At 43.7% G+C, this 21,101-nt stretch overlaps 1 protein-coding gene across 1 annotated transcript in view; it reads left to right on the top strand.

The window, feature by feature from the left end:
• The first annotated feature begins 3,964 nt into the window (after positions 1-3,964).
• The window catches only part of TMEM241 (transmembrane protein 241), a 143,197-nt gene continuing 126,060 nt past the window's right edge, over positions 3,965-21,101 (top strand). The window contains exons 1-3 of the mRNA XM_030188024.1: positions 3,965-4,176; positions 9,890-9,936; positions 15,002-15,079. Of these exons, the coding sequence (XP_030043884.1) occupies positions 4,105-4,176; positions 9,890-9,936; positions 15,002-15,079 (197 nt within the window). The 5' untranslated portion in view covers positions 3,965-4,104. The remainder of the gene's footprint in view (positions 4,177-9,889; positions 9,937-15,001; positions 15,080-21,101) is intronic.

Below are 21,101 nucleotides of genomic sequence, written 5' to 3'. Positions count from 1 at the left end.
GCAGCAGCAGCTACTAGGTTTGCTTGTTTTTGAGTGTATGCCAATGAGGGCTGCGTAGGGGAGTGGAAACAGAGATTAACCAATGGGCTTCCTTGCTTACCGTAGACTTGCTGTGCTCTCTTCCACTCCTGTCTATTAAACGTCCTGCAGCTTGCTTTGTTGTGAGTGAACGGGGATGATGGATGCGCTGGAGTCGGACCCGCTGGTCTTTCACTCCCCCCTCTTCCGAGTGGACCCCGACCCCCGCTCTGATCCCTCACCCGCCTCCTCCACATTGGACAGTTGGCGCAGCCTCTCACTTGCCGTCTCACCGCCCTCCCTCTTCGTCCTCTCCGACAGTCCAAATCCGGACTTGGAGAGGAGATGGAGGGCGGCTGTGGTTTTTTGAGGGCGGTTAGTGTGCGTGTGTGGTTCGGGAGGTTGGCAGCCAGTCTGGTGCGATTCCTAGGCAGGGGGAGGAGTAGGGAAACACACGGCTGCTACTCCTCCCCCTGCCTGGGTCGCTGTTTGCTGCTGCCTACTCCTCCCCCTGGCCGTTACTCCTCCCCCTGCCTGGGTCGCTGTTTGCTGCTAACGTCACTTTGATCTACTTCATGAAGTAGACCACCTCCAGCAGAAGCCACGGTCCCAGGCAGCCTCAGAACATTGGAGGTGAGAATTATTATATAGGATAGCTGCATTGGGACTTGAACTCCACTTCCCCAGGATCAAGGTCTGCTGCACTAACCACTAGGTGCCCCAAATGACCAGATGACTACTGGAGGGACTCGGGGATCACCTCCCCTTACTCCTCCAGTGGTCACTATCCCCCTCCCACCCCAAAATATGTGATTAAAAATATTACTTGCCAGCCTTTGCGCCAATCTCAGATGTTATGCTCAGGTCAATTAGAATAGCATGTAGGTCCCTAGAGTAGTCTAGTAGTGATCCAGGTCACTGCAGACAGGTGGACCCAGGCTTCTACCTCCCTCTACTTGTTACACTTGTAGAGGAAACTGTGAGCCCTCCAAAACCCACCACAAACCCATTGTACCTACATATTGGTACTCCCTTCACCTGTACGGGCTATGGTAGTGGTGTATAGTTGGGGGTAGTGGGTTTTGGGTGGCTGAGCAGACAAGGTAAGGGAGCAATGGTGAGATGTGTACCTGGGAGCATTTTATAAAGTCTGCTACAGTGCCCCCAAGGATGCCCTATTGCTTTCCTGGGATGTCACTTTTCCACTATTCTACCTGATACCAAGCTTTCTATTTTTTTATAACATCTGAGCCTTGTGCCTATTGTCTATCATTAGATTTGGGCTTTGAATTCAGATCTATAGATGAAAAGGAGGTCTCATTACATATATCTAAATACTAGAGTGCTATTTTTCCATACTTCATCGCAAGACTGTACATTCCCTAATTACCTGTCCCAATGCAATTGAAGCTTTTACCTCCTCAGTGCATGTAAATGGTTTCATCCCTGTGTGGATTCTATGATGTCATGTGAGGCTTTCTTTCTAACCAAAGCCTTTACCACACTCAGAACATGCAAATGGTTTCACTCCTATGTGTATTCTCTGGTGCATTGTGAGGTTTACCTTTTGACCAAAGCTTTTACCAGACTCTATACATGCAAATGGTTTCTCTCTCGTGTGGACTTTCTGATGCACTTTGAAATTTACATTACAACCAAAGCTTTTACCACACTTAGAACATGTGAATGGTTTCACTTTATTGTGGATTTTATTGTGTACTTTGTACATTTTGCATTTGGATGTAGTTGTTTGAAAATGGAGAAAAAAATAAAACATCCAAATCACAAAACATTTTTCCAAACAGCATTTTCAAAAGGAAAAGATAGACTGTTTTTTTTGTAGAAAATGACCTTTCCTGTTCTGATTTTGGACGTTGTACAAAAAACATCCAAATTCAGACTTAGATGTCATATCCAAAAATGCCCCTTGTGTATTTGACTTGCTCAAAGTCACAAGGAAGAGCAGTGGGAATTGAACCCATGTTGCCAGGATCAAAGCCCACTACACTAACCATTAACCCACTCCTCCTCTGTTTTGAATGGCTTGCATTTGGACATCTTTTGTTTGAAAATGGACCAAAAAAAAGGACGTCCAGATCCCAAAACATCCAAATCACAGGACGCCCATAGTATTTTCGAACACAAAAGACAGATGTCCTTCTTTTTTGAAAATGACTTTCTTTCCTTTTTGGAATTTGGTTGTCTTTGTAAAACATCCAAATTCTGATTTAGACGTTTCATTTGAAAATGCCCCTCTATGTCACCCAGTGTCTCATCCTTCTAGTCTTCTCTGTGTCAACCTCTCATGTCTCCTGTGCTCCACACACCTCTTCCCCCTCCCAATCCTCCTATCCATCCCCTGGCAAATCTTGGGCAGATCCTGGGGCAATTAGTACACTCACCTGAGTCTGGGCTGAGTCAGCCTCATTCTTTGCCGGTAATGCTACTAGCTTAGAGGGTTCAAGTCCCAAGTCCAACAAAGTCTCTGCACACTTCTTCTTTGTCCCTGACACCTTTCTCCTGGGTGCAATATGAATGGGGGAACAATTTTCAGCAGTGATTCTGGAGTGAACAGCAGTGTGATGCAGCTCATGCACCTGGTCCTCAAATAAATCAGGGACTGTGCACAGAAACAATTGTGGGCACACCACCCAGCCCACTGGATCGTAGTTGTCCAAAATTATCTACACTTATTCGAACCCGGGCAAATAGGTTCAGCATAGCGGGCTGTGGATGTTGAGGTTAGGAATTTCTGCAGGATACTTGATGGCAATGGCCATCTCTTTTACTGGAAAGGGGATCATATCAGGCAGGCTAGTGGATTTCTCACATCCACATGGGTCAATGTGATCAGTGTGCAGTATGCTGGCTCTTGAGCTGGACAAGTCTGTCCTAACAGTACCTCTGACTGGTTTATTAATTACTATGGGGCGTTTTAGTCCTTTTACAACCAGACTTAAAGAAGGAAATATCACAGAACTGGAAAATGTTGGCACATTTAGATTGACTCTGGACTTCTGCATGAGAAGATACCTCTGCCCTTATTACTGAAACATCTATCTTTTAAATAATACTAATTTATTTATTATTGGGATTTTGCTCACACCTTTTTCAGTAGTAGCAGCTCAAGTTAGTTCAAGATACACTGGATATTTCCCTGTTGGGCTCATGCTTTAAGTTTGTACCTGGGGTAATGAAAGGTTAGGTGACTTTCCCAAGATCTCAAGGAACAGCAGTGGGATTTGAACTGGCCTCCTCTAGATATCAAGGTTGGTGTTCTAACCACTAGGCCACTCCTCCACAATACTAAATGCATTTTTATAATATACCACTGCATTCCACAACACAAAAGGAGCAAGTTCCCACAAACTGTCTTTCTCTTTTGATCTAGGTACAGGAATAAAAAAAAAACGATTTTAAATGCACCCATGCTTCAACCTAATTCATGTTTAATGTGGGATATAAATGTCCTAAATAAATAAATAGAAACTCTGAATGTTGAGCACCTGATTCTCATAACTTGATGTCTGTTTGTTCTAGTGGCCGTTTACTAGGAGGAAAAAAAATGTTTGCACGAATATAACACATGCTAAGGTGTCCCTATAACCTGCCCCTCCTAATGACACACTGATTACGATTTATAGCAAATTACTACTCTACCTATGGAAAAGTTATTCCGTTATTATATTTCTTCTGTGTACATCCGTATGCTTCATAAGCATACGTGAGATTAAATAAAAATGCTATCAACGATAAAGAATGACAACATCGATGCAGCAGCTCATAGGTTTGTTTTGAGTGTAAATGGAAAGACAGCTGCGTGAGGGAGAGGAAACGGAGAGTAACTTTAATTGGCTTCAACTTTTGACGTCATGCCTACTCCTGTTCTCTCCTTGTCTAAAATGTTCTTGTTTAAGAGGGCGTTCCTGGAAGAGGTGTATCAACTTCTATTGGAGAAAAGCTCAGGCAACGTGTCTGTATCATGGCTGCCTGCGAGAGATGCTGAGCTGAGTCGAATCCCTCTCTCTCCCCGGTGCTGCACCTTTGCCCTACTAGTGCCTTGCCTGCATGGTGATGCTGTGACTAATGTATTTAAAGAGACTCGCAGTCGGTCTAGTATTCTGTTTATTTCACTTAGCCGCTTATTTCACCAACAAGGTGAGTTAGTCTCTCATTCAAATCTATGGCAGAGCTAATGTCACCATATGCCAGGAATTTTACTTTAATTATCACTTTCCCTCTAACCTTTCCACCTCACAGTACACTCTCTGTCATATTTGTTAGCATATCGGGCAGTAGGTAAAGGGACTTAACAGGGTTAGTGTCAGAGACTGCCAGGAAATGTGTAACATCCCTCATTATCTGCGAATTTTCAGCGGTGCTATACTGATAGTTGCTGAAAACCTTTCTAATAACCGCGGCACTATCCAGATTTGTAACAGGGCACAGAGAAAGCGTTTTAGCCAAACATACAGAAAGTGGTGATGCTAAGTGATTTAATTTAGCCCCCCCCCCCCAAAAAAAAAAAAAAAAAGGTAAAGGTTTGAGCCTGCAGATCTCATGGATCCTAAGGACTAGCTTAAAAACAGAATCCTTTTCGACTGCCACTGCATCTCGTCTTGCAGGGGAGGGGGGAGCAAGATTCCCTGGGCTTGGCCTCCAAGGAGCCTGGTGCTAGAAGATTTTGTGCGCTCAGTCAGTCTGTCCTGCGTGCTGAACCAATGCAATAACCTGGGCCCCGATACACAGGAGAGAGAGACCGTGGGAGGAGTAGATGCAGGAAGGTGGCCTCAGTGGAGGGGTGCTGCAGCTGTGGTGGTCCTACCCCAGGCCCAGCTCTGTCTCCCTGTTGCAGGGAGCCTCCATGCTGATGTGGTCTGACCTTCTCTGCTGGGGCCTGCCCCTGTGATTTGCCATTTTCTTCCTTTGGGGGTGGGACCTGGCAGAAAATGACAGAATACATCAGCACGGGGACTTCCTGCATGACAAAAGAGGCAGCAGAAGAGCGCACCTTGCTTATCTAGTTACAGTAGTTTAATTTACTTTAGTAGGACTTGATATACCAACCTTCAGAAATATGCACAGTAGAGCAGCTGTGTAACAAATATGATTAATTTCAGCAGAGTACAAATGATAAATCATAATATGGAAGGGTATTTATTTAACGCAGATAAGATACTCGATGTCACCACAGTGCAACTGAACACCTTAATAGGTAATGCAGGGTAAAGAGTAGCCTCGTGGTTGGGCCCTCTGTCTCCCAGCCTATTGCTCTTAAGTTCAAATTCCACAGCAGCGTCTTGTGATCTTAGGCAACCCTCTTATCCCTCCATTGCCCCAGAATGGAGGGGTGACACTAGCAACCTCTTCCTATTTAGGGCTTGCCATTGTCACTCTTGCTTGTGGGCAGCAGGGACTAAAGAGAGAATAGGCCAGAGTTTCCCAAACTTTTTCGGTTCAAGGCACCCTTAGTGTCCAAACAATTTTTCGTGCCACCCCCCCCCCCCCCCACACACACACACACATTTTTTCCACTGCTCACCTTCACCTGGAGCAGCCCTGAAGGCCTCCTGTGCCCCTTTGTGTCTCCATCTCCCCCTTTTCCTGTCCCAATATTCCTCCCTGCCCAGCAACTTTTCTTTGTCCTTGTCTCTCCCCATATTCAGCTTCTTCCTTTTTCCCTTCTTCCCGTACTATCCTGCCGTGCCCAACCTACCCCACTTGAGTGCCACGTCTCATCCTCTCTCTTCCAGGCCTGCGCACCCCCTGAACAGTCTGACTTCTGTCCCCTTCAACTTTCCTCCTCCAACCAAGTCTCTCTTCCCCACTCCCAATGAGCCCTGCATCGCTCCCTCTCGCCAACTCTCCTCCGCAGCCCCAGTCCCCTGTACCTCTCCAGCAGCGGCGATGATTAAGAAAGTTTTTCCGTCAGCATTGGGGCCTCTTCTCAGTCGTGTCCCACCTAGGCGGATAACAGGAAGTTGCATCAAAGTAGGCGGGACGCTCCAGAAAAGAGGGCAGCTCCGATGTTGGTGGAAAACTGTTTCAGTCGCCGCTACCAGAGAGGTACAGGGGCCTGGGACTACAGAGGAGAGCCAGTGGAAGGGAGAAGGAGAGATGCAGGACGCACGGGGAAGGGAAGAGAAAAAGAGACGTAATGAGGGAGCAGAAGCGGTTCGGGTGGCGGTGGGAGGGAGTTCAGAATTTGCTGCTGCAAACCCTGTGGGTTCGCTACGGCACACCAGGGTGCTGCGGCGCACAGTTTGGGGACCACTGGAATAGGCGATGTATTAGAACATTTGTATAATGATAAAAAAGAAATCAGCACAATACAAATGACACACTTTGATAGGCATGCTTTAGAGCAGGTGTTCTTAACTCGGGCCTTGGGACACGCCAAGCCATTCAAGATATCCACAATGAATATGCGTGAGATAAATGTGCATGCACTGCCTCTGATGTATCCAAATCAATCTCATGCATATTCATTGTGGATATCTTGAATACCAGACTGGTTGGTATGTCGCAAGGACTGCGTTGAGAACCCCTGCTTTAGAGCATTTAAATAACATAAATAAGGTGTTCTTAATGTCATAAGTACATAAGTAGTGCCACACCGGGAAAAGACCAAGGGTCCATCGAGCCCAGCATCCTGTCCACGACAGCGGCCAATCCAGGCCAAGGGCACCTGGCAAGCTTCCCAAACGTACAGACATTCTATACATGTTATTCCTGGAATTGTGGATTTTTCCCAAGTCTATTTAGTAGTGGTATATGGACTTGTTCTTTAGGAAACCGTCTAACCCCTTTTTAAATTCTGCTAAGCTAACCGCCTTCACCACGTTCTCCGGCAACAAATTCCAGAGTTTGATACAATGAAACATCTTAGTAGGCAGCTGAAGGGGCAAGTGCAGTTGACACCTATGGACATATAGACAGACAAGATTTGTTGGGCAGAAGGCAAATTATATGTGCAGTTGAATAAGGCATGAGAAACCGATCTAAGTTACAGGGTGTGCAGCAAGGTAGTCCAGAAATGTAGTGAGTGAATAGTCAGTTGCTACATCTATTAAAGGCTTGGGAGAAGAGCCAAGCTTTCACCTGCTTCATTTTAGAGGCAGCCTTGAATTCCTACACTTCGGGAGAGATTCCTAGAGTGTGGGGGCTATGCCTGAGAAGGCTCGCTGGCAGGTATCATATGCAAATGCTTTTGATGAGGGTACGGATAGTGATGCTCCATGAGAGGCCTTGAAGATGTGGAGAGGGCTAACTTTTCTTTAGGTACTCTGTCCCATTTGTCTGAGGGCCTTCAAAAATCAAATATAGAGTTTCAAATTTGGCCTTGTAAGTTTTGCATGAAGTGTATGATATGGTCACATCGCTTGCAACATTCTGAATTAATCAGAGCTGATGGAGACTCATTTTGGCCTTTCAATAATCTAGCTGTGACTTGATCATGGCATGGTCCACTGTGATCAGACTTGTCTTATTGATATATGGGGAGAGATTCCGAAGTTGCTGTAGGTGACAGAAGCAGTTTTTAAAGGTGGTTTCAGTCTGTGGGATTGAAGTAAGTGATCACTGTAGCAGTATCCCAAGATTCCTGACCTGTGATTTTTTTAGGGAAAATTCATACTTCCCATGTAGAATTTTGATGTCGGGTACCTGACCGCTTGTGTAAGAACCTATAGAATCTGTTTTACTTGGATTCAGACAATTTGTTGTTGTTTTTTTGTTTTGCCCATTCCAGTATGATAGGCAGTCAGTTTATTTAAAGCTGTTGGTAGATCTGGTTCAGTGGGTATGAGTAGTTGCACATCATTAGCATAAAGGTAGAATTTTCTGCACATCATCAGCATAAAGCAGAATTTTCTGTCCCATCAACTGAAGCAGCTCGGCTAAATACTTGAGGTAGATATTAAATAAAAGAGGTGACAGTTTAGAGTACATAAGAACATAAGAGTAGCCATACTTGGTCAGACCAATGGTCCATCTAGCCTAGTATCCTGTTTTCAAAAACATTGGCCAAGCCAGGTCACAAGTACCTGGCAGAAACTCAAATTATGGCAACATTCCAAGCTACAAATCCCAGGGCAAACAGTTGCTTTTCCCCATGTCTGTCTCAATAGCAAACTATGGACTTTTCCTCCAGGAACTTGTCCAAACCTTTTTTAAACCCAGATATGCTAATTGCTGTTACCACATCCGCTGGCAAAGAGTTCCAGAGCTTAACTATTTGTTGAGTGAAAAAATATTTCCTCCCATTTATTTTAAAAGTATTTCCATGTAACTTCCTCGAGTGTCCCCTCGAGGAAGTCTTTGTGCTTTTGGAATGAGTGAAGAAAATCGGTTTACTGCTACTCGTTCTACACCACTCAGGATTTTGTAGACCTCAATCATATCTCCCCTCATCCGTCTCTTTTCCAAGCTGAAGAGCCCTAACCTCTTTAGCCTTTCCTCATATGAGAGGAGTTCCATCCCCTTCTTGTGGTATCCTGCAGTTCAATAACAGCACATCATCAGCTTGGTTCCTGAACAGTACTGCTTATCTGACAAATAGGATTTGAATTATACAAATACCCTGTGCCACCACTAGCTATTTCCATTACCCGGGTAAGCATGATAATATGGTTCACAGTATCGAAGAGGGCTGAGAAATCCAGCAACACTAGAATTGAGGTAAATCCTGTCATGTTTATTCTGGAGATTGTCAAGCAAGGATACAAGAACTGTGTCTGTTCCATACTCGGGTCTGAAGCCAGACGGACATGGGTCTAGTCAGTTTTTCATTTAGCCAGTTATTGAGTTGAATGCAGAATGTCTGTAATCTGTCACTGCTCATCTCTGGGTATGAGAAATGGATCTACTTTTTGGGATCCTACTGAGTACTAATAAGGGGTAAGGGTAGGTAAAGCATTTGATATACTGCCTTCCTGTGGTACAACCAAAGTGGTTTACATGTTACATACAGGTACTTTCTCTGGCTCTAGTGGGCTTACAATTTCTATTTTTTTTGTACCTGGATTGGCCACTAACAGAGACAGAATGTGGAGCTTCATGGACCTTGTGCCATACCAGGTCAGTCCAATGGCCCATCAAGTCCTATATCCTGTCTCTGATAGCAATCAAACCCCCATTTACTGCTAGATAATGAAGAACATCAGTAAAGAGGTCGTGGTTCTAGTCTGCAGATGTTTACCAATATTACTAAATTCCCTATTCATTGATGTGCAATATGAACCCATGAATAGTATCTGTTGAGAAAGATTGGCAATAGACATTATTTTGACCATCGCACAGGGATGCATCTATATACAATTTAACAAAACTTTTAAAATTTACAGAGGAGAGAAAATGCTAGGAGTATTCTGAGACCTTATGTGAGTTTTGTGCTTTGGTCAATTTAGCAGGCAGAAAGATATACCCTTTTATGGTAATTGCTTTACTTTGGAGTAAAATTCAATTAAAAGAAAACTTTGGTACTTGTTATAGAAGTATAACGTGGTAGTAATGCAAAGGAAAGCCAGATTTTGAAATCACCTTCCCAGGGCAATTCTGCAACTGTCTTTTGTTTCTGCAGTTTGGGTCTGAGGAGGAGTTCTGTGGATTTTAACTAGTCTGCAATTTGCTAATCCAAGTGATGGGATACATGTATACCTACTTGACAAAGAGTCTTCCTGACATTTTTTTCCTTTGCTTACCATGCAAATGAAGGTCCAGTTTATGCATATATCTGGCCTGACTGCCTGATTACGTTTGGTTTGGAAGTTTAGCTAGATGTCCTTTTAGTTGCCATTGTGCTAAGATTTGTTGATGTGATAATACATGGAATATATATATGATGTTCAATTCATTCCTATTTGTTTTCCAGTATGTCCTGTCTGTCCTGAAATTCACCTATCCTACCCTTTTTCAAGGGTAAGTACAGTATTAGAATACATTTATGACCTGAAACAGCTGCACAAATTCTTTTTCTGTTGTAGCTGATTGAAACTGTTTTTCCTGTACAGCTGGTGCAACTCAAGGGTTTTCATATGTCTTTATTTCTGGTGACAGCACATTCCATGTTTTTATTTTATTTATTTAATTACATTTGTACCCCGCAATTTCCCACACGTGGCAGGTTCAATGCGGCTTACATAGTATAAATAATTACAAAGTCGTAAAAAGAATATAACAGTTTGTGATAAACGCAAAACTAATGGGGTTAACGGAAAGTAAGTTAAACATAGGAGGAATTGGGTTCAGAAGGAAATGAGCGTTGGGAGGTAGGCATAGAAAGATGGATATGGGGTAGCAAACAGGATAGAGGGGAACATGGTCAGAATGTAGCAATAAGAATCATATGGGCAAGTTTTGATTCTGTTACCATTTTTGTCCCCACCATCTGCATTTGAAACTACTTGGTTCCCACATCTACATAGTAAGGGGCCAATATTCAGACTGTGGGAGGTAGCTGGTGCTGAGCCTGAATATTCAGTGTTGGGCCATTTCCGGTGACTGGCACTGAATCAGGGGCGTAGCTACAGGTGGGCCTGGATGGGCCCAGGCCCACCCAATTTCGGCCCAGGCCCGCCCACCCAGCGCGCACACAACTGCAGCAGCAGCCTAGCTGCCTAGCGTGACGGCAGAGACGGCACCTGACCCGCGAGGCTCTGGCAGTGGCAGCTGATCTCTTCAGGCTCCGAGTTCAGCTCAGGCCCGCCCACCACCGAAGCGCACACATACACTGCATGCAACAGCTTAGCCGCCCTAGCATACGTCGCGGGCACCCGCGCTCAGGGCAGGCTCCTCAGACGACATCAGCCCACGCCCATCTACCTTCCGGCTTCGGAGAGAGGCAGTCGGCTCGGCGCTGAATGCACTTGCAGTGCGTCGTGGTTGTTTTTCGCGTTTGCATCCATCCTAGTGGGCGGTAGCGGTATGACCCGGACGTGGCTGTGCGCAGCGGCGTGCCTCGCTCTCGCTCCACTCGGCTCCGTCGTCCGCTCGCTCGTGATGTGGGATCTGAGGGAGGGCAGGCTAAGGCTAAGCTGCACATGGCCACACATGCACGCACGCAGGGTTCAGCCTGTCCCTTCCCTCCCTGGCCTGGAAACGTGGGAAATTGAATTGGGAAAGAAACAGAAAGGTCTGGTCTTCGAAGTTCAAATTGAGAATTTGAGATCATTGAGAATCGACTCGAGTTCCTGTCTCGGCCCCAGGTAACTTTACTCCAAGCAGCAGCTGCCAGCCCAGCCCAGCCTAGCCTAGCAGCAGGTAATAAAATTGTAAATGCTTTTTGGGTTTTTTTACATCTTATTTTTAACATCATCATGTAATTTGTTTTTAAAATTAAGCTAGCTGGGGCCTGGTGGGCACTATTAAAATTTATTGTTGTGGAATTTCTGGGTGGGGTAAGCACTTCACTGCCTAGGGCAAAAAATGTATATATTTAATGATTAAAATATACCTTTTTTTGCCCTGCAGTGAAGAGCCCACCCCCACCTAGAAGCCCACCACCATGACCTGCCAGCATTTTGATTACTCTTTTGATGATGGCTGTGGTCTGGTAGTGGACTTCTACTAGTGGGCACTACTCATGTCTGTCTGTCTGTCTGTCTATCTATCTATCTATCTATCTATCTATCTATCTATCTATCTATCTATCGTGCCCACCCATATTAGCTCTGGGCCCACCCAAAATGTCAGGTCTGGCTACGCCACTGCATTGAATATCCAGATGTTTTTCGGCCAGTTTAAATTTCACCGGCCAAGCTGATATTTAGCACTTATTAAGTTTTGAATTAAGATATTAAGTTTAAACTGGCCAAAAATATTCCAGCTATTAGGGTGGCCTAATTTGGCCACCAAACTTGCCGGCAATGCGATGAATATCGGTGGAGAGCCGGTTATATCGTGTGATATAATCAGCTAAGCTCTTGGCTACACCCAGACTCTGCCCCTAGACCATATCGGAACTAATTGGATAGTGCTGTGGTGGTCCTCCTGAATTTTCAGCAGCTCTATCCGCTTATGTGCCACTGAAAATTCAGGGTTGAGTCGTATCAGTACATAAGCATCACCATACTGGGACAGACCCAAAGGTCCATCAAACCCAGTATCATGTTTTGCAACAGTGGCAAAACCGGGTCACAAGTACCTGGCAGGATCCCAAAAGAATAAAACATATTTTGTGCTGCTTTTCTCATGTATAAGTGCAGCATTTTCTCAAGTCCACCTTAATGCTGTGTGGACCTTTCTTTTAGGAACGTGTCCAAACCTAGTTTTTGTTTTATATTCCATCTATCAGTTGGTGTCGGCAGGTAGATCTGGGCTGGGACACAGAGGCTGTTGGACTACTCGCTGCACACATTCATCTCCTTCCCCTCCCCTGCATTCTTTAATTTATCCCTCTCTTTTTCTATTGATCTAGCATATCTCTCCTTTTCACTTCCTTGCTGTGGGTTTGGCATATCTCCTTCTCCCGTCTCCCCTGTGTCTCCCTCAGTCCTGCAATCTAGCTGTGGGTTGCTGGCAGCAGCAGTAGCTATGAAAATACAGGCTGTCTCTGGCCAGCCCCTTGGTCTTCCCTCTGCTGTAACCCACCCACAGGAAATTGCATCAAAGGGGGTGGGGCAAGGCAGAGGGAAGACCCAGGGGCTGGCTAGAGACAGCCTGTCTTCATAATTACTGCTGATGGTAACCAGTGGCAAATTTGCAGGGCCATTTTTTTTTTGGGGGGGGGGGGGGGGGGGGAGAGATACTAGAACTGTGGAGGTGGGGAGAGAGGGGGAGATATGCTGGACCTGCATAGAGGGCGGAAAGGAAAGTAGGAAAGAGAGAGAGAGAGGAGATGCTGAATCTCAAGTGATAGCAGACTTTTTACTGATCACTTGGCCACACAATAGGAGACGCTGTTTTGTGCTGCTTATGCTGGTTTTTTAAAGAAATTCCTTTTACCTTTGTCCTGATATGCAATTTGCGACTGTTCTTATTTAAGAAAGATACTAACTAGCCCCTGACGCAGCCCCTTTGCTGGGCGAAACATGGCCTGTGTTGGGCTTTTGTCTATCGTACAGTATCTTCAATAAAGTATTTTGGATATTACACTGATCTGCTGGTTTGTTCTCCAAGGTGATGATAACTGCAGAGTTCTGAGGTGACAGGGCGTTAGAGCTTTGAAACCAGGGGCCATATACAGTTTAGTTTTTTTAGTTGATATTCTGCCTCTCCCTTTTAGGTTCAGTTTCTTGTAAATGGACTACAGTATTCAGGTATATGTACCCCGAATACAATAATTAATAAACAGGGCTTTTGTGAATGTTTGCTGCTTAATTTTGGCTCATGGTTTCATGGTAAATGACTGTAGTCATCATGCTTTTTCTCTTATGTAGATTTTCATGCTTCTTTTTGAAATACACATTTCTATATTTTTTCCATGTGTTTGCGTTTAACTTAACATTGATTATTTGTTTTCTTTTTATACTGATGTTTTATCTGTTTTTGTTTCTACAGCTGATGTTGATGGTACCACACTTAGGGCCCTGTTTACTAAGCAGCGCTAAGGGTGCGCTAGCGTTTTTAGCATGCACTAAATGTTAAAGACATGGGTGTCTAGCATTTAGCATGCGCTGATTTTAAGCATGTGCTAAAAACACTGGTGCATCTTTGTAAACAGGGCCCTTGGAATGATACCAAGGTAAACAGGCTAGAAATAGTTTCTCATTTGACTCAAAACCATCATTTTTCATGGGTCTCTGGAATGAATATTTGTACTTGGAGCAAATATATATTTCCTTTTTCAAGGAAGAGGTTAATTTTATTAATTTTGTAACTTGTAGATACGCATGCACTCCCTCAGTCATGACCTTCAGCGTGCCTTGATTTCATTTAGGACTGCATTTCGATTAAAACTTTTAATTGCACAATTAAAGGCGTTTATTTATGTGTTTCTTACTCAGCTCCTTCTGACTCTGGGCAAGTCACTTAACCCTCCATTGCCCCAGGTACAAAATAAGTACAAAATACATTGCTTGGATTGTAACCACAGAAAGGAGGTGGTATATCAAATCCCAACCCCCTTCCCTTTCCTGAAGTACTGATGATCTTCCTTCCAGGGCCGCCGAGAGAGAAAGCCGAGCCCTGGGCAGGGCCGCTGCTATTGCCACCCTCCTCCATTCGGGCCGCCGCCACTCTCCCTCAGATTTCTGCATCTGCTTCTCTGTCACTCTCCTGCTCCTGTGTGCTGGGTCCCAGGTTATCGCATTATCGCAGTTACCCAGATCCTGACATACAGGAATAGGAGAGAGAGAGAGTGAGACCGACCGAGGGAGCAGAACCTTTTGTCTGCTTCCGGAAGCCTTGCTGGCGCCAGGCCCACCTTGGAGGCTGGGCCCACAGAATCTTACCCCCCCTCCTCAATCCCCCCCCCCCCCCCCCGCCAGTCTACCTAAGGTGGTCTTCTGCTGATCCTTGCCAGCAGTAGTGTTGCCCATATGCTGCCTGTGGTCTGCCTTCTCAGAAGGTTTCCTGTCTGCACCTTCGCCTCTTCTGATATCACTTCCTGTTTCTGCATGGGCTGGAGGAGTTGGAGGGGAAAGCTTTAGACCAGGCTGCAAACAGCATAAGTGCAAGCTGCTGCTGGAAAGGATCAACAGAAGACCACCTTTAAGGTAGACTGGCGTGGGGAGGGGGGTGGGTGATGTTGAATCGTGAATGGGGGGGGGGAAGATGTCAGATTGTACAGAGGGCATGGATTGTGAGTGGAAGAAAGCAGAAGAGATATTTGGGGGAGACAGGAGATGCTGCAATGTGATTAATGATTAATGCATTAATTGCAGAGTTAACTGCAATTAAAATGCAGCCCTAATTTCTTTTTCTCTTTAAAAGAGAAGAGTAGCTACAGGTGACATTGGAATTTGAATTTTTTTGTGTTTTATGCATAGATATGGAAAAGCTTGATTCCTCCTTTTTCATAACTTGGTTGTTTTTTTTTTTCCAGGTGGCAGACACTGCTAGGGGGTCTTCTGCTTCATATCTCCTGGAAACTGGGCTTGGTGGAGATCAGTAGCAGTTCAAGGTACAGTGCACTCTTCTGCTTGTGAGATTCTGTTTCAGCACAATATGAACTACTTTTTCCAAGTCTAATGTTGTGTGCCTTCCTTTGGAAAATATTGCTTGTGAACTGGTGGTGGGGGGGGGGGGGGGGGGGGGAGGCAGGGAGAAAGGAGAGGGTCACCCAAGACAGGTTTGGGGGCTGATATTATAAGTTGTGCTATCCTTTCCAGTAGCATTTTTGTTTTCCAATTTTCCTACAGTGCAGGAAAATGAAAAGTTAAAAGTACAGTGCAAAAGGTTAATGTGGGGAGCATACAAAGTGGATGCAAAAGGCTGAATCCATAACGGCTCACAGAAATACTGAGAAATCAATTTCCTGGTTAGAACCACAGGGTTGTACTGTTTTAAATTCAAAAATAATCTTCTGTTCTTCGTGAAATAGGCTTCAAGCAATATCTATGTACATATTAATATACATTTTTTCATTGTTTTTATGCCTATTTTTTTTACATTTTGAATGTACAGTTTCTAATCAATTGGAATACCTGGAAGTATTTATTTCTAATCTTCAAACCTGAGTCCAGTGTCAGAATGTAGCCCAAACTATGAGCACTCTCAAGAGGGAGAGAAACATACTTTGCAAACCACCAGGATAATGTGGCCAGTCGTAACAAATTAAAAACACTGGAAAACCAGGCCAGGCATCTCAATCTAGGGGTTGCAAGAGTCCCCTCCCCACCACCACCATCACCTGCAAAAGGTTTCTCTTAGTGCTAAAAATTACAGATAAAGCTCTTCCTTCCATGACTACCCCCCCCCCCCCCGTTTACTAAGGTGCGCAGCAATGCCAACACAGCCCATTCACCATTCAAAGTGAATGGGCTGTGTTGGCATTAGCGCATAGCAGCCTCTAGTGTGGCTTAGTAAACGAGGAGGGGGGGGGGGGGGTAAGACCGCGTTCCCTTATGTGAGGTTTTTTTTTTCCCTGTGCACTAAGGCCATTTTTACCACAGCAGTAAAATGGCCGATTTTCACTTTTTTTGGCATTAATGGCCATGTTTTAATGTTTACAGTAGCGCATGACCACTAAAAAAAAATATTAGCGTGTGAGTGCTTACCATAGGCGGTAAGGGCTCACACGTTAAACTTGCGCTAATAAGCACACAGGAATGTAACTGCGCTGATTAACGCAGAAACACCCATTCTCTTCTCTCAGACACACCCCTTCACGATAAAATAAATATTTTTTAGCTTGCAGTTTGCGCCCGCAGATCAGGAAATTACTGTAGGACACCTGGGTATGTCCCATACTAAGCCATTGTAAGCTACCGTAACTATGCTAACACTTACTACAGCTTAGTAAAAGAACCCCGGAGAAGTCATAGTGGACTGCAGAGGGAAAAGAGAAGGCCCTATAGAAAGGCAGTTATCCCAGGATAGGTTAGACTTCACTCAAGCCTTGGAAACATCACTGGAAGAAAAGATAATCCAGAACCACTCTGGAACTGGACTTGAACATTTTTTTTTGGTTTTGAGAATTTGGATATGCCCTACTTTTATGTAAGGAAGAAATACTTTTTGACTACGTGACAGGAAAGGTTATATCTTGGCACAGAATTTTTTCTTATTTTCTTTGTAGGTATCTGGTTAAATATTTGAATGAAACGCATCAAGAAAAGATCTTAAGTGCAAGGATTTATTTTATTGTAGTTATGGGTAATGTCTAGATCATAACATTTTACAGGAGGTTTTTGTTTAACCCAGTCAGACATTTATAATTATTGAATTAATTTATACAGTTACAGCTCTGGCTTTCATTTTTTTTAAAACATATTGGGCCCAATATTCAGCCAGTGATGGGCAGCGCTTTTGTTGCCGTCACCGACGTTAAACCTGGATATTCAATGCTAAGCCATTTCCAGCGACCAGCATTGACTGTCTAGGTTATTTTTGTTTTAAACCGCTAAAAGGTTAACCGGTTAAGCCAATATTTAGCACTAACCGGTTAACCTTTTAATGGTTAAAATAGGCCGCATAGCTGGTTAAGTGCTGAATATCCACTTGTAAGAAAAATTATGAAAAAGCAGAACAATAAGTAAAACAAGTCAAAGAAATTGAAATACTTCATAATAAGACATTAAGGGGCCTTTTTACTAAAGTGCGTTAGACTCTGGATTTAATACATTTTTTTGTAGGATTTTACCATGCGCTAGGCCCAGGGGTTTATGGGATTTTATCTTCATTTTACACGGAGGACCACCATCCCATTGAGGAATCCATCTGAATTTCATTGGATAACATCTGGATTATATTGTAAGCAATCAATTTGCCTCCTTAGGAGTGTTGAACACAAGTCCTTCATAAAGATAAGTTGTGATTTATGAACATCATTTTAGAGATCATTTGTTGATTGGACTGAGGATTTGTACAATGATGGGATGGTTGGTGATTTCATTTCACCCATGTAGTCCTATGGGTGTCTTTAGTGTTAGCGCGTGCTAAAAAGTTAGCACAGCTTAGTAATCAGGGCCCTTAGTCTGAGCACATTTATAATATTAGAATAAATAAGCAAGTAAAAAATTTTAAAAAAGTATAAAAATAAAGATATAAAAATATTAAGTATAGAAATAAGAGATTTACTGACAGTAATTGGTTAGAAAAAATGTTTCAGATATTAGCCCCGTGTGGATAGAGTTGGTATGGCCCAGATTTTAGCCTAGCACCTTTAGGGGAGCATGCCCTCCATTTTTTTAAATTTCAGGCTGTGTGTTAATGTTACCATTAATGCACACTACCTGCCGAGAGTTAATTTAGGAGTGCTAAGTACACCTGCATTAACTCTGCGTTAGTTAGTTTCCCCCCTGTTTACTAAGCTGCATGGCAATGCCGACACAGACCATTCAAAGTGCGGCTTAGTACACAGTGAGGTGTATTTTCAAAGCACTTAGACTTACAAAGTTCCATAGTAACGTATGGAACTTTGTAAGTCTAAGTGCTTTGAAAATGAGCCCCAGTGGATTTAATGTTCAGTAACTATTTTTTTTTTGTTTTGGTGCAGTTTCAAGTTTAACAAATCAAGCAATTTAAAACTTGTACAGAAATAGGCATGTGAGAATGTAAATGAACTCATAAATATTACAAGTAATAAAATGAAATTTATGTATTTTCCCATTGCTTTGTATAAACCACAATGTGGGATTCCAAGGTTACTAAGGAGAATAAGAAAAATAATTAAAGACAAGGTAAAGTGATATCTGTGAAACATTAGCCATTTCCAAAAAGAGAACTATTTGATCTGACTACCACCACATCCTGAGATCTCTCAGTGGAAATCTTCTTAGTGGCTAAAAAATCTAGACAGTCCAGAAGGAACAAAGAACACACGTTTTTGAGAGTTTAATTGTACCATACATTTACGGGAAACTTCAATAAAAATGTCCTGCCAGTAACAAAAATTGTTTAGCGCACAGTAATTATAACAAGTTAGCTGGCTAATGCTTCCATACCCATTCCCTGTCCATGCCACACCCTTTCACAGAAAAAAATCCTAAAAATTCAATTACACATGGTTTAGCTTGTGTAAACAGTAATTTCAAAATGCTTTAATGCATTTGTGTGGAAGCCTGTGTTCATGTGTTAAGTGATTAATGCACTTAAGTAAAAGGCCCCCTAAATTCCTTCCACTAACATAATCCAAAGTCCACATATCAAGGGGTGGAGGAATTATCCTTGAGAATCAATAAGGAAAACTTATGCACTCATATAGTTGTGAATCCCCCAGAAAAGGTTCCTGTGACACAAAAACACAAATAAATACACACTTTTTTTTTGTACCTTTTAAGGAAGTCCTAATTAGCTAAAAATAAAGCTAAACCAAGGTCTGTCTATAAAGACTGGGAGAGAGGGCTGTAATTGGCTTTTGAAAAGATAGTGAGTTTGGGTCACCAAAGAACATGAATTAGTACAGAGGTGAGTGTTTGTGTTGATGCCATGTCTGCAGATCTCTCATTTTGCATATCCCTGTTCCTCGGCTAGTGTCCTTAAATATATCCTTGGATTTCAGAAGGTTGATAGTGCCAGTGGAAGTGTTGTTTTCAATGCTGTGAAAGAACAGTTCCTGGTTTGAGCCACCAGATGCCAGTAAAACGCAGAAAACAAATTAATACCAGGCAATGAGACTTCATTACCTCACAGCAAAAACATATGCCTGATGTGTTCATTTAAGAAATATATTTTTAGTAAGGATGTACCAGTTGGAATGGAGACATCCAGGTTGGGATATTTCAAGTTATGCTAGTATTTTAGAACAGGATCTGCTGACATACAGCCTGTTCTAAAATCCATTGAGGAAGTGTGTACCGGTTATTTGTGTTTGGAGCATCAATTTTATAACCATAAATGTCTAAAATATCAATGGGGCAATACAGTTATGTGTATGTACCGACAGACATGTATGTTATGAAATAGCAACATACATGTATATGTAATGGAACATACACCATTTTCATCCATTTTATTTGGATTTCAGTAGTAACTCCATGGAGGGGCATAATCGAACGAGGCGCCCAAGTTTTCCTGAGGGCATCCTCGCAGGACGTCCTCGGGAAGGGGCGGGGAAACCCGCATTATCAAAACAAGATGGGCTTCCATCTTTCGTTTCGATAGTACGGTCGGGGATCCCATGGTTTCTACGCCCTAACGATTTTTGACTTGACTTTGTCTTCCCATAACTCCTCACAATGTAACCCATAATCGTACTGTAACACACTGTATTTCCATCATTCACAATGTATTGTAAGCCACACTCAGCCCGCAAATAGGTGGGAAAATGTGGGATACAAATGCAATAAATAAAAAAAATAAATAATAATAAATCTTAACATTTAGGTCGACCTTAGAGATGGTCGTCCCCGGTTTTCAGCGATAATGGAAACCGAGGACACCCATCTTAGAAATGACCAAATCCAAGCCATTTGGTCATGGGAGGAGCCAGCATTCGTAGTGCACTGGTCCCCCTGACATGCCAGAACACCAACCGGGCACCCTAGGGGGCACTGCAGTAGGCTTCACAAATTGCTCCCTTACCTTGGGTGCTGAGCCCCCCAAAACCCACTACTCACAACTGTACAACACTACCATAGCCCGAAGGGGTGAAGGGGGGCACCTACATGTGGGTACAGTGGGTTTGTGGTGGGTTTTGAAGGGCTCACATTTACCAGCACAGGTGTAACAGGTAGGGGGGGTGGGCCTGGATCCGCCTGCCTGAATTGCACTGCACCCACTAAAAGTGCTCCAAGGTCCTGCATACTTCTGTCAGGGAGCTGGGTATGACATTTGAGGCTGGCAAAAAATATTTTTAAAGTTGTTTTTTTTTTTTTTTTTAGGGTGGGAGGGGGTTAGTGACCACTGGGGGGCGTAAGGGGAGGTCATCCCCGATTCCCTGCGGTGGTCATGTGATCAGTTCGGGCACCTTTTTGATGCTTGATCGCAAGAAAAAATGGACCAAGTAAAGTCGGCCAAGTGCTCGTCAGGGATGCCCTTCTTTTTTCCATTATTGGCCGAGGACGCCCATGTGTTAAGCATGCCCCAGTCCCACCTTCGCTATGCTTCCGCCACGCCCCCGTGAACTTTGGTTGTTCCCTCGACGGAAAGCAGTTGAGGATGCCCAAAATCGACTTTCGATTACACCGATTTTGGCGACCATGGGAGAAGGATGCCCATTTCCTGATTTGTGTCAAAAGATGGGCGCCCTTCTCTTTCGAAAATAAGCCTGAAGATGAGTTACATTCAGGTATGCTAGATAGTTCCCTATCCTTGGAGGGCTCACAATATTGGAGCCCTGTTTACTAAGGTGCGCTAGCGGTTTTTGTGTGTTCTCAAAATTAATGCGCTCTAGCCATATAGACGCCCATAGGAATATTATGGGCATCTACATGGTTAGCGTGCGCTAAAAACGCTAACATGCCCCTAGCATGGCTTAATAAACAGGGCCCTAAGGGTTTTTTTCCCCTGCAGCAGTAGAGGGTTAAGTTACTTGCCCAGGA

Source organism: Microcaecilia unicolor, chromosome 1 (assembly GCF_901765095.1).
Source record: "Microcaecilia unicolor chromosome 1, aMicUni1.1, whole genome shotgun sequence".
In the NCBI taxonomy this organism is placed as follows: domain Eukaryota; kingdom Metazoa; phylum Chordata; class Amphibia; order Gymnophiona; family Siphonopidae; genus Microcaecilia; species Microcaecilia unicolor.
This window is presented reverse-complemented; position numbering and strand designations above follow the sequence as displayed.